The sequence below is a fragment of the Salvelinus fontinalis genome, chromosome 16, assembly GCF_029448725.1.
Source record: "Salvelinus fontinalis isolate EN_2023a chromosome 16, ASM2944872v1, whole genome shotgun sequence".
NCBI classification, from domain to species: Eukaryota; Metazoa; Chordata; class Actinopteri; order Salmoniformes; family Salmonidae; genus Salvelinus; species Salvelinus fontinalis.
In genome coordinates, this window is record NC_074680.1 from 20,275,909 (window position 1) to 20,289,688 (window position 13,780).

Consider the following 13,780-nt stretch of genomic DNA (forward strand, 5'->3'; position numbering starts at 1 on the left):
AATTAACATTCTTCAAACATACAAGTATTTTACACCATTTTAAAGATAAAATTGTTGTTAATCCCACCACAGTGTCCGATTTCAAAAAGGCTTTACGACGAAAGCACACCAAACGATTATGTTAGATCAGCACCTAGTCACAGAAAAACACAGCCATTTTTGCAGCCAAAGAGAGGAGTCACAAAAAGCAGAATTTTATAGAGATAAAATTAATCACTAACCTTTGATGATCTTCATCAGATGACACTCATAGGACTTCATGTTACACAATACATGTAATGTTTTGTTCGATAAAGTTCATATTTATATAAAAAAAATCTCAGTTTACATTGGCGCGTTATGTTCAGTAATGTTTTGCTTCCAAACCATCCGGTTATTTTGCAGAGAGCCACATCAATTTACAGAAATACTCATAATAAACATTGATAAAAGATACAAGTGTTATGCATGGAATTATAGTTCCACTTCTCCTTAATGCAACCGCTGTGCCAGATTATTTTTTAAACTTGACGGAAAAAGCACACCATGCAATAATCTGAGTACGGCGCTCAGACACAAAAACAAGCCATACAGATACCCGCCATGTTGTGGAGTCAACAGAAGTCAGAATAGCATTATAAATATTCACTTACCTTTGATGATCTTCATCAGAATGCACTCCCAGGAATCCCAGTTCCACAATAAATGTTTGTTTTGTTTGATAAAGTCCATAATTTATGTCAAAATACCTCCTTTTTGTTCACGCGTTTAGTTCACAAATCCAAATTCATGAGGCGCGAGCACTAGGTCCAGACGAAAAGTCAAAAAGTTTGGTTACAGTTCGTAGAAACATGTCAAACAATGTATAGAATCAATCTTTAGGATATTTTTAACATAAATCTTCTATAATGTTTCAACCGGAGAATTCCTTTGTCTTTAGAAATGCAATGGAACGCAGCTAATTCTCACGGTCGCGTGCGAGACTGAGCTCATTGCAATCTGCCAGACCTCTGGTTGAAACAGCTCTAATTCTCTCCCCCTTCACAGTAGAAGCCTGAAATAAGGTTCTAAAGACTGTTGACATCTAGTGGAAGCCTTAGGAAGTGCAATCGGACCAAATTTACACTATCTTGGATAGGCAAAGCGTTGAAAAACTGCAAACCTCAGATTTCCCACTTCCTGGTTAGATTTTTTCCTCAGGTTTTTGCCTGCCATATGAGTTCTGTTATACTCACAGATACTAATAATATGCATATCTTAGCTTCTGGGCCTGAGTAGCAGGCAGTTCACTCTGGGCACCTTATTCATCCAAGCTACTCAATACTGCCCCCCAGCCATAAGAAGTTAAAGCTCATCAATAAGCTAAGGACCCGGGGACTAAACACCTCCCTCTGCAACTGGATCCTGGACTTCCTAACGGCCACCCCCAGGTGGTAAGGGTAGGTAACAACACATTCGCCACGGTGATCCTCAACACAGGGGCCCCTCAGGGGTGCGTGCTCAGCGCCCTCCTGTACTCCCTGTTCACTCAGGATTGCACGGCCAGGCACGACACAACCTATTCCCCCTCAGGAGACTGAAAATATTTGGCATGGGTCCTCAGATCCTCAAAAGGTTCTACAGCTGCACCATCGAGAGCATCCTGACTGGTTGCATCACTGCCTGGTATGGCAACTGTTCGGGCTCCGCCCGCAAGGCACTGCAGTGGGTAGTGCGAACGTCCCAGTACATCACTGGGGCCAAGCTTCCTGCCATCCAGGACCTCTATACCAGGCTGTGTCAGAGGAAGGCCCTAAAAATTGTCAGACTCCTGCCACTCTAGTCATAGACTGTTTTCTCTGCTACCACACGGCAAGCGGTACCAGAGCGCCAAGTCTAGGTCCAAGAGGCTTCTAATCAGCTTCTACCCCCAAGCCATAAGACTCCTGAACATCTAGTCAAATGGCTACCCAGACTATTCGTATTGCGACCCCCTCCACTTTCCATACCACTGCCACTCTCTGTTGTCATCTGTGCATAGTCACTTTAATTAACTCTACCTACATGTACATACTACCCCAACTAACCGGTTCCCCCGCACATTGACTCTGCACCGGCACCCCCCTGTATATATTGTTATTTTTTTACTGCTGCTTTTTATTTACTTGTTACTTTTATCTCTTATTCTTATCCGTATTTTTTGATACTGTATTGTCGGTTAGAGGCTTCACTGTAAGGTCTACATCTGTTGATTGGACTTCTATTCAGATTCAGTGTGTTTTCAAAGTAAATTATTTTGAACATTTGATCAGACAGTGGGTGAAGAAGTGGGTCACAGTCAGGATCATATTCTGTACCATAGCCAGGTTCTAGCCATGACTTTTAGACCCATTTAGAAGTAAGCCAGAATTTCCCATAGTATAGGTTACGTCATGTTTTTGACTGCATTTCCTCTACCCGTTTATTGCTATGACACATTCAAATTGAAGGTAAACATGCTGGAGTGTAACATTATGCTCAAAGTCCAAAAGGGTATCTCAGGACACTGCAAAGGTAAAAAGCCAGGCAATTATAAAAATATAATATTATGAGACTCCTTGCAGTGCAGTGGACTATTATATAATTAATGCTATGTTGAAATATCAAATGGAATCATGACCATAAAATGTATAGCCTATATTGCTATAACATGCAGCCACTCCTTTCTCTCCTTCTCAGTCTGTAGGGTGCAATGGCAACCTTCCCAGAGTTTATCGCCCAGAATGAGGAGCGTGATGGGGTGCGTTTCAGCTGGAACGTCTGGCCCTCCAGTCGTCTGGAGGCCACCCGCATGGTGGTCCCCGTGGCCTCTTTGTTCACCCCCCTGAAGGAGCGCCCAGACTTGCCCCCAATACAGTATGAGCCTGTGTTGTGTAGCAGGGCAACCTGCCGCGCGGTCCTTAACCCGCTCTGGTGAGACAACAATACCTTTTCACTTTTGTATTTTTCACGTTTCAATTAAAGCAGATATACACTACACTCGGTGGCCCATTTATTAGGCACACCCATCTAGTACTGTGTCGGACCCCCCCCCCCCCCCCCCCCTTTGCCTCCAGAACAGCCTGAATTCTTTGGGACATGGAAACACTGCTCAATTGGTATCAAGGGATCTAACGTGTGCCAGGAAAACATCCCCCACACCATCCCACCAGCCTGTACCTTTGACACAAGGCAGGAGGGGCCATGGACTTATGATGTTTATGCTAAATCCTGGCTGCCATCAGCATGACACAATAGGAACCAGGATTCGTCGGACCAGGCAATGTTTTTCCACTCCTCAATTGTCAAGTTTTGTCGATTGCCTGCCCACTGTAGCCATTTATTCTTGTTTTTAGCTGATAGGAGTGGAACCTGTTCTGATCGTCTGCTGCAATAGCCCATCCGTGACAAGGACCGACTAGTTGTGCGTTCTGAGATGCTGTTCTTCACACCCCTGTTGTACTGAGCTTTTTGTGGCCTGCCTGTTAGCTTGCACAATTCTTGCCATTCTCCATCAACCTCTCTCATCAACAAGCTGTTTTCGCCCACAGGACTGCCGCTTTTTGATTATTGCACCATTCTCGGTAAACCCTAGAGACTGTCGTGCGTAAAAAGCCCAGGAGGCCGGCCGTTTCTGAGATGCTGGAACCGGCATGCCTGGTATTGACAATCATTCTACGCTCAGTCGCTTAGGTCACTCGTTTTGCCCATTCTAACGTTCACTCAAACACTAACTGGATGCCTGTCTGCTTTATATAGCACGGCCACGTGACTCACTGTCTGTAGGAGCTAACCATTTTTGTGAACAGGGTGGTTTACCTAATAAACTGGCCACTGAGTGTATAAATGCCTTGTACATTTTGATAATTGTACTCCAAATCTTTTTTATTTTTCACTGTTTTCGCCCACAGGATTATTCCAGGGGTCTCCAACAGGTCAATTGCGAGCTACCAGTAGCTTGCCGACCACCTATGTGTAGCTCGCCAAACAATTCTGAAAGTACATGCAATTTTCACGTGTTCCACCTTTAAATGTCATAAACAAATCTACCTTGTATCAGACACCGGAAACTCCCAGCTGCTTTCTAACCAACGCAACATTGACATTATCCCACCCCTGGCTAGACACTACTGGCTTATAAAGCCAATATCTGCCAATTCATTTCCAGAAATATTGCCCATTTCTGTCTGTGTAGTGCAGGCATTTGCCTAGCACTCCTTGTGTAGTCAGTAGGGATGGGTCGTTCGCAAACGAATGGCTCTTTTTGAACGTCTCTTTTTGGTGAACGTCGGTAACCGAATCGTAAATGTAATTTGGATCCCTGATTTGCATGCTGTTTCTATTGCTTTTTGAGCTGCATATGTCGATTTATTAAAACAATAAATCCCGAGGGGGTGTGGTATATGGCCAATATACCACGGCAAAGGGCTGTTCTTAGGCACGACGCATCGCAGAGTGCCTGGACACAGCCCTTAACCGTGGTATATTGGCCGTATACCACAAACCCCCAAGGTTCCTTATTGCTATTATAAACTGGTTATCAATGTAATTAGAGCAGTACAAATACATGTTTTGTCATACCCGTGGTATACGGTCTGACACAAAATCTGAACATACACTCCAGGTACTTTCCGCAGGTGCTGGAGTTGTAGGCAAACTCATGGAAAACAGAAAGAAAACGGCGCACACTGCTGCTCATGCTCCCAGGTGATATTTATTTACAACAACGTTTCGCCCCTTAGGTCTTCATCAGGCATCCATATTAGATGTTGACCGATTATGATTTTTCAACGTCGATACCTATTATTGGAGGACCAAAAAAAGCCGATACCGATTAATCTGCAGATTTTTTAAAATGTATTTATTTGTAATAATGACAATTACAACAATACTGAATGAACACTTATTTTAACTTAATATAATACATAAATAAAAATCTATTTAGTCTCAAATAAATAATGAAACATGTTCAATTTGGTTTAAATAATGCAAAACAAAGTGTTGGAGAAGAAAGTAAAAGTGCAATATGTGCCATGTATAAGAGCAACGTCAACTCACCATCATTACTACCAGGAATATGACTTTCCCGAAGCGGATCCTGTGTCTTGCCTTCCACCCAGGACAATGGATCCGATCCCAGCCGGCGAACCTAAACAATGTCGCCGTAAAAGGGGCAAACAAAACGGTCTTGTGGTCAGGCTCCGGAGACGGGCACATCGCGCATCACTCCCTAGCACACTACTCGCCAATGTCCAGCCTCTTGACAACAAGGTTGATAAAATCCGAGCAAGGGTTGCCTTTCAGAGAGACATCAAAGACTGTAACGTTCTTTGCTTCACGGAAACATGGCTCACTCGAGAGACGCTATCAGAGTCGGTGCAGCCAGCTGGTTTCTTCACGCGTCGCGCCAAAAGAAACAAGCATCTTTCTGGTAAGAAGAGGGGCGGGGGGGGTATGGCTTATGATTAACGAGACGTGGTGTGATCATAACAACATACAGGAACTCAAGTCCTTCTGTTCATCTGACTTAGAATTCCTCACAATCAAATGTCGACCGCATTATCTACCAAGGGAATTCTCTTCGATTATAATCACAGCCGTATATATTCCCCCCCAAGCAGACACATCGATGGCCCTGAACAAACTTTATATGACTCTATGTAAACTGGAAACCACATATCCTGAGGCTGCATTCATTGTAGCTGGGGATTTTAACAAGGCTAATCTGAAAACAAGACTCCCTAAATTCTATCAGCATATCGATTGCGCAACCAGGGCTGGTAAAACCCTGGATAATTGTTATTCTAACTTCCGCGACGCATATAAGGCCCTCCCCCGCCCTCCTTTCAGAAAAGCTGTCCACGACTCCATTTTGTTGCTTCCAGCCTACAGACAGAAACTAAAACAAGAAGCTCCCGCGCTCAGGTCTGTTCAACGCTGGTCCGACCAATCTGATTCCACGCTTCAAGACTGCTTCGATCACGTGGATTGGGATATGTTCCGCATTGCGTCCAACAACAACATTGACGAATACGCTGATTCGGTGAGCGAGTTCATTAGAAAGTGCATCGGCGACGTCGTACCCACAGCAACTATTAAAACATTCCCAAACCAGAAACCGTGGATTGATGGCAGCATTCGCACGAAACTGAAAGCGCGAATCACTGCTTTTAACCAGGGCAAGGTGACCGGAAACATGACCAAATACAAACAGTGTAGCTATTCCCTCCGCAAGGCAATCAAACAAGCTAAGCGTCAGTATAGAGACAAAGTAGAGTTGCAATTCAATGGCTCAGACACAAGAGGTATGTGGCAGGGTCTACAGTCAATCACGGATTACAAAAAGAAAGCCAGCCCCGTCACGGACCAGGATGTCTTACAGTGCCACTGACACAGCCCGCTACCAAAACCTGCGGACTCTCCTTCACTGCAGCCGACGTGAGTAAAACATTTAAACGTGTTAACCCTCGCAAGGCTGCAGGCCCAGACGGCATCCCCAGCCACGTCTTCAGAGCATGCACAGACCAGCTGGCTGGTGTGTTTACGGACATATTCAATCAATCCTTATCCCAGTCTGCTGTTCCCACATGCTTCAAGAGGGCCACCATTGTTCCTGTTCCCAAGAAAGCTAAGGTAACTGAGCTAAACGACTACTGCCCTGTAGCACTCACTTCCGTCATCATGAAGTGCTTTGAGAGACTAGTCAAAGACCATATCACCTCCACCCTACCTGACACCCTAGACCCACTCCAATTTGCTTACCGCCCCAATAGGTCCACAGACGACACAATCGCAACCACACTGCCCTAACCCATTGACAAGAGGAATACCTATGTGAGAATGCTGTTCATCGACTACAGCTCAGTATTTAACTCCATAGTACCGTCCAAACTCGTCATCAAGCTCGAGACCCTGGGTCTCGACCCTGCTCTGTGCAACTGGGTACTGGACTTCCTGATGGGCCGCCCCCAGGTGGTGAGGGTAGGTAACAACATCTCCACCCCGCTGATCCTCAACACTTGGGCCCCACAAGGGTGCGTTCTGAGCCCTCTCCTGTACTTCTACTCCCTTTTCACCCACGACTGTGTGGCCATGCACGCCTCCAACTCAATCATCAAGTTTGCAGACGACACTACAGTGGTAGGCTTGATTACCAACAACGACGAGACGACCTACAGGGAGGAGGTGAGGGCGCTCAGAGTGTGGTGTCAGGAAAATAACCTCACACTCAACGTCAACAAAACAAAAGAGATGATTGTTGACTTCAGGAAACAGCAGAGGGAGCACCCCCCTATCCACATCGACGGGACAGTAGTGGAGAGGGTAGTAAGTTTTAAGTTCCTCGGCGTACACATCACAGACAAACTGAATTGGTCCACCCACACAGACAGCGTTGTGAAGAAGGCGCAGGAGCGCCTCTTCAACCTCAGGAGGCTGAAGAAATTAAGCTTGTCACCAAAAGCACTCACAAACTTCTACAGATGCACAATCAAGAGCATCCTGTCGGGCTGTATCACCGCCGGGTACGGCAACTGCTCCGCCCACAACCGTAAGGCTCTCCAGAGGGTAGTGAGGTCTGCACAACGCATCACTTGGGGCAAACTACCTGCCCTCCAGGACACCAACACCACCCGATGTCACAGGAAGGCCATAAAGATCATCAAGGACAACAACCACCCGAGCCACTGCCTGTTCAACCGCTATCATCCAGAAGGCGACGTCAGTACAGGTGCATCAAAGCAGGGACCGAGAGACTGAAAAACAGCTTCTATCTCAAAGCCATCAGACTGTTAAACAGCCACCACTAACATAGAGTGGCTGCTGCCAACATACTGACTCAACTCCAGCTCATTTTAATAATGGAAATTGATGGAAATTGATGAAAAATGTATCACTAGCCACTTTAAACAATGCCACTTAGATTACAGTATATACATATACATTATATGATCATCTACTGCATCTTGCCATCTTTATGTAATACATGTATCACTAGCCACTTTAAACTATGCACTTTTATGTTTACATACCCTACATTACTCATCTCATATGTATATACTGTACTCGATACCATCTACTGCATCTTGCCTATGCCGTTCTGTACCATCACTCATTCATATATCTTTATGTACATATTCTTTATCCCTTTACACTTGTGTGTATCTGGTAGTAGTTGTGGAATTGTTAGGTTAGATTACTCGTTGGTTATTACTGCATTGTCGGAACTAGAAGCACAAGCATTTCGCTACACTCGCATTAACATCTGCTAACCATGTGTATGTGACAAATAAAATTTTATTAGATGTAAAAAAGCTAACGTTTAAGTTCCTTGCTCACAACATGAGAACATATGAAAGCTGGTGGTTCCTTTTAACATGAGACTTCAATATTCCAAGGTAAGAGGTTTTAGGTTGTAGGTAATATAGTATTTATAGGACTATTTCTCTCTATACCATTTGTATTTCATATACCTTTGACTATTGGATGTTCTTATAGGCACTTTAGTATTTCCAGTGTAACAGTATAGCTTCCGTCCCTCTCGCCCCTACCTGGGCTCGAACCAGGAACACATCGACAACAGCCACCCTCGAAGCATCGTTACTCATCCCTCCACAAAATCTGCGGCCCTTGCAAAGCAAGGGGAACAACTACTCCGCTAACTAGCTAGCCATTTTACATCGGTTACACCAGCCTAATCTCGAGAGTTGATAGGCTTGAAGTCATAAACAGCTTGATGCTTGAAGCATAGCAAAGTGCTGTTTGAATGAATGCTTACGAGCCTGCTGCTGCCTACCACCGCTCAGTCAGACTGCTCTATCAAATCGTAGACTTAATTATAACATAATAACACACAGAAATACGAGCCTTTGGTCATTAATATGGTCGAATCCGGAAACTATCATTTCGAAAACAAAACATTTATTATTTCAGTGAAATACAGAACCGTTCCATATTTTATCTAACGGGTGGCATCCCTAAGTCAAAATATTGCTGTTACATTGTACAACCTTCAATGTTATGTCATAATTACGTAAAATTCTGGCAAATTAGTTCGCAACGAGCCAGGCGGCCCAAACTGTTGCATATACCCTGACTCTTGCAATGAACGCAAGAGAAGTGACACAATTTCACCTGGTTAATATTGCCTGCTAACCTGGATTTCTTTTAGCTAAATATGCAGGTTTAAAAATATATACTTCTGTGTATTGATTTTAAGAAAGGCATTGATGTTTATGGTTAGGTACAGTCGTGCAACGATTGTGCTTTTTTTGCAAATGCGCTTTTGTTAAATCATCCCCCGTTTGGGGAAGTTGGCTGTCTTTGTTACGAAGAAATGGTCTTCACAGTTCGCAATGAGCCAGGTGGCCCAAACTGCTGCATATACCCTGACTCTGTTGGACAGAACGCAAGAGAAGTGACACAATTTCCCTAGTTAAAACAAATTAATGTTAGCAGGCAATATTAAACTAGGGAAATTGTGTCACTTCTCTTGCGTTCATTGCACGCAGAGTCAGGGTATATGCAACAGTTTGGGCCGCCTGGCTCGTTGCGAACTAATTTGCCAGAATTTTACATAATTATGACATAACATTGAAGGTTGTACAATGTAACAGCAATATTTAGACTTAGGGATGCCACCCGTTGGATAAAATACGGAACGGTTCCGTATTTCACTAAAATAATAAACATTTTATTTTCGAAATGATAGTTTCCGGATTTGACCATATTAATGACCTAAGGCTCGTATTTCTGTGTGTTATTATGTTATAATTAAGTCTGACTGAGCGGTGGTATGCAGCAGCAAGCTCGTAAGCATTTATTTGAGCCAGCAGCATACCACCCTGCATACCACTGCTTGCTTGCTTCTGAAGCTAAGCAGGGTTGGTCCTGGTCAGTCCCTGGATGGGAGACCAGATGCTGCTGGAAGTGGTGTTGGAGTGCCAGTACGAGGCACTCTTTCCTCTGGTCTAAAAAAAATATCCCAATGCCCCAGGGCAGTGATTGGGGACACTGCCCTGTGTAGGGTGCTGTCTTTTGGATGGGACGTTAAACGGGTGTCCTGACTCTCTGAGGTCATTAAAGATCCCATGGCACTTATCGTAAGAGTAGGGGTGTTAACCCCGGTGTCCTGGTTTAATTCCCAATCTGGCCCTCACCATCCCGGGCACCTAATAATCCCCAGTTTACAATTGGCTCATTCATCCCCCTCCTCTCCCCTGTAACTATTCCCCAGGTCGTTGATGTAAATGAGAATGTGTTCTCAGTCAACTTACCTGGTAAAATAACAGATACAAAATAAAAATTCATTCAAACAGCACTTTTGTGTGTTTGCCAGCAGCTCTTCGCAATGCTTCAAGCATTGTGCTGTTTATGACTTTAAGCCTATCAACTCCTGAGATTAGGCTGGGGTAACCGATGTGAAATGGCTAGCTAGTTAGCGGGGTAATAGCGTTTCAAACGTCACTTGCTCTGAGACTTGGAGTAGTTTGCTCTGCAAGTGCCGCGGCTTTTGTGGAGCGATGGGTAACGATGCTTCGAGGGTGGCTGTTGTCGATGTGTTCCTGGTTCGAGCCCAGGTAGGGGCAAGGAGAGGGACAGAAGCTATACTGTTACACTGGCAAAACTAAAGTGCCTATAAGAACATCCAATAGTCAAAGATATATGAAACACAAATGGTATAGAGAGAAATAGTTCTATAATTCCTATAATAACCTAAAACTTCTTACCTGGGAATATTGAAGACTCATGTTAAAAGGAACCACCAGCTTTTATATGTTCTCATGTTCTGAGCAAGGAACTTAAACGTTAGCTTTTTTACATGGAACATATTGCACTTTTACTTTCTTCTTCAACACTTTGTTTTGCATTCTTTAAACCAAATTGAACATGTTTCATTATTTATTTGAGGCTAAATTGATTTGATTGATGTACTGCACTGCTCAAAAAAATAAAGGGAACACTTAAACAACACAATGTAACTCCAAGTCAATCACACTTCTGTGAAATCAAACTGTCCACTTAGGAAGCAACCCTGATTGACAATAAATTTCACATGCTGTTGTGCAAATGGAATAGACAAAAGGTGGAAATTATAGGCAATTAGCAAGACACCCCCCAAAACAGGAGTGATTCTGCAGGTGGTGACCACAGACCACTTCTCAGTTCCTATGCTTCCTGGCTGATGTTTTGGTCACTTTTGAATGCTGGCGGTGCTCTCACTCTAGTGGTAGCATGAGACGGAGTCTACAACCCACACAAGTGGCTCAGGTAGTGCAGTTCATCCAGGATGGCACATCAATGCGAACTGTGGCAAAAAGGTTTGCTGTGTCTGTCAGCGTAGTGTCCAGAGCATGGAGGCGCTACCAGGAGACAGGCCAGTACATCAGGAGACGTGTATGAGGCCGTTGGAGGGCAACAACCCAGCAGCAGGACCGCTACCTCCGACTTTGTGCAAGGAGGTGCACTGCCAGCGCCCTGCAAAATGACCTCTAGCATGCCACAAATGTGCATGTGTCTGCTCAAACGGTCAGAAACAGACTCCATGAGGGTGGTATGAGGGCCCGACGTCCACAGGTGGGGGTTGTGCTTACAGCCCAACACCGTGCAGGACGTTTGGCATTTGCCAGAGAACACCAAGATTGGCAAATTCGCCACTGGCGCCCTGTGCTCTTCACAGATGAAAGCAGGTTCACACTGAGCACATGAACACATGTGACAGACGTGACAGAGTCTGGAGACGCCGTGGAGAACGTTCTGCTGCCTGCAACATCCTCCAGCATGACCGGTTTGGCGACGGGTCAGTCATGGTGTGGGGTGGCATTTCTTTGTGGGGCCGCACAGCCCTCCATGTGCTCGCCAGAGGTAGCCTGACTGCCATTAGGTACCGAGATGAGATCCTCAGACCCCTTGTGAGACCATATGCTGACACATGCACATTTGTGGCCTGCTGGAGGTCATTTTGCAGGGCTCTGGCAGTGCACCTCCTTGCACTAAGGCGGAGGTACCGGTCCTGCTGCTGGGTTGTTGCCCTCCTACGGCCTCCTCCACATCTCCTGATGTACTGGCCTGTCTCCTGGTAGCGCCTGCATGCTCTGGACACTACGCTGACAGACACAGCAAACCTTTTTGCCACAGTTCGCATTGATGTGCCATCCTGGATGAACTGCACTACCTGAGCCACTTGTGTGGGTTGTAGACTCCGTCTCATGCTACCACTAGAGTGAGAGCCCCGCCAGCATTCAAAAGTGACCAAAACATCAGCCAGGAAGCATAGGAACTGAGAAGTGGTCTGTGGTCACCACCTGCAGAATCACTCCTGTTTTGGGGTGTGTCTTGCTAATTGCCTATAATTTCCACCTTTTGTCTATTCCATTTGCACAACAGCATGTGAAATTTATTGTCAATCAGTGTTGCTTCCTAAGTGGACAGTTTGATTTCACAGAAGTGTGATTGACTTGGAGTTACATTGTGTTGTTTAAGCGTTCCCTTTATTTTTTTGAGCAGTGTATATTAAGTTAAAATAAAAGTGTTCATTCAGTATTGTTGTAATTGTCATTATTACAAATAAATAAATAAAAATCGTCCGATTAACGGTATCGGCTTTTTTTGGTCCTCCAATTATCGGTATCGGCGTTGAAAAATAATAATCGGTCGACTTCTACCGTCTTGTGAGTTGACAGAAATACTTTCCCCAAAACCTTCTCAATTAAATGTTAACTGCACAGTTGGCTTACCTGGCAAAAGTATATAATTTGTATCTATTTGTTATTTGAAAACTTTGCCATGAAATGAGCAGCAGCAGTACAGAATCATCGCTAGACTGGCACATTAGATGGCACACTAGATGTGCAATTAAAGGTCCCGATGCGCAATTAAAGGGGAATTACACAAATCTACATTTGTTACTTATTTTTTCTATACCTCCCCCCCAAAAATGGTTCTTCTGATGTGATTTAAGCATTGACATCGACTCGGAGCATCCAATTTCGTTGTTTCTCTATGAACCATTGTAATTTTGAGTGTGAAATTAATTCAAACCAGGAAAAATAAAGCTAGGAACATAATTTTGGAAAATATGAAACATAATTTGGGGAGGGAAAAAACTGATTTTATAGGGCCCCTTTAGAGTTTTTTTTATTCACCATTATTTTACCAGTTATATTGACGGAAAACAGTGCACGTCTTTCTCTTTTACACTAAGGACCTGGAGCTGAGTTGCGTTGCAGGGGAGAAGAATGTGCCTTTTTTTTTAAAGAAAAAACATCAGTAGCTCACAACGTTTCATTTTGTAAAAGTAGCACTCATGCTCAAAGGTTGGAGACCCCTGCTTTATTCTCTCCCTCCCTCATTCATAACTTGTAGTCTACTCCTCCATTTGTAGCCTAACTGTAATCAGGTGATTTACACATCCTCAGTCTTCAGAAGGTTCACATGTACTGTTTAAATAGTTGTAGTCTGGGAGCATTTCCATGTAAAAGGACCCATGACCACCAACATGTGAAGTTCATAGGAGCATGTCAAATTGGGTGTCAAATGAAAGCTAAGAGTCTATATGTTTGAGAAATTAAGTCATATAAAAATTTGGAGTAAGTAAAGGCTTTGGTTTCTGGTCAAACAGATGGAAAAGGGGTCTTGAGACTTTCTGGTAGATGTTTTCTAAAAGAGAATGATATACATATCCATAATAATGAATTTCTGTATAGTACAGATCAGGGAACCGTGATGTCATTCTGTTACCGTTATTCTGTTACCGGATTCTGTCTCCTACTGTAAGAAAGATGTGGCATGACACAATAACCATAAT

General features: G+C 44.1%; 1 protein-coding gene across 1 annotated transcript in view; it reads left to right on the forward strand.

Annotated features, from left to right (window-relative positions):
* The window catches only part of LOC129812791 (protein transport protein Sec23A), a 53,260-nt gene that overhangs the window by 2,355 nt on the left and 37,125 nt on the right, over positions 1-13,780 (forward strand). Inside the window, exon 2 of the mRNA XM_055864667.1 lies at positions 2,677-2,910. Within this exon, the coding sequence (XP_055720642.1) occupies positions 2,690-2,910 (221 nt within the window). The 5' untranslated portion in view covers positions 2,677-2,689. The remainder of the gene's footprint in view (positions 1-2,676; positions 2,911-13,780) is intronic.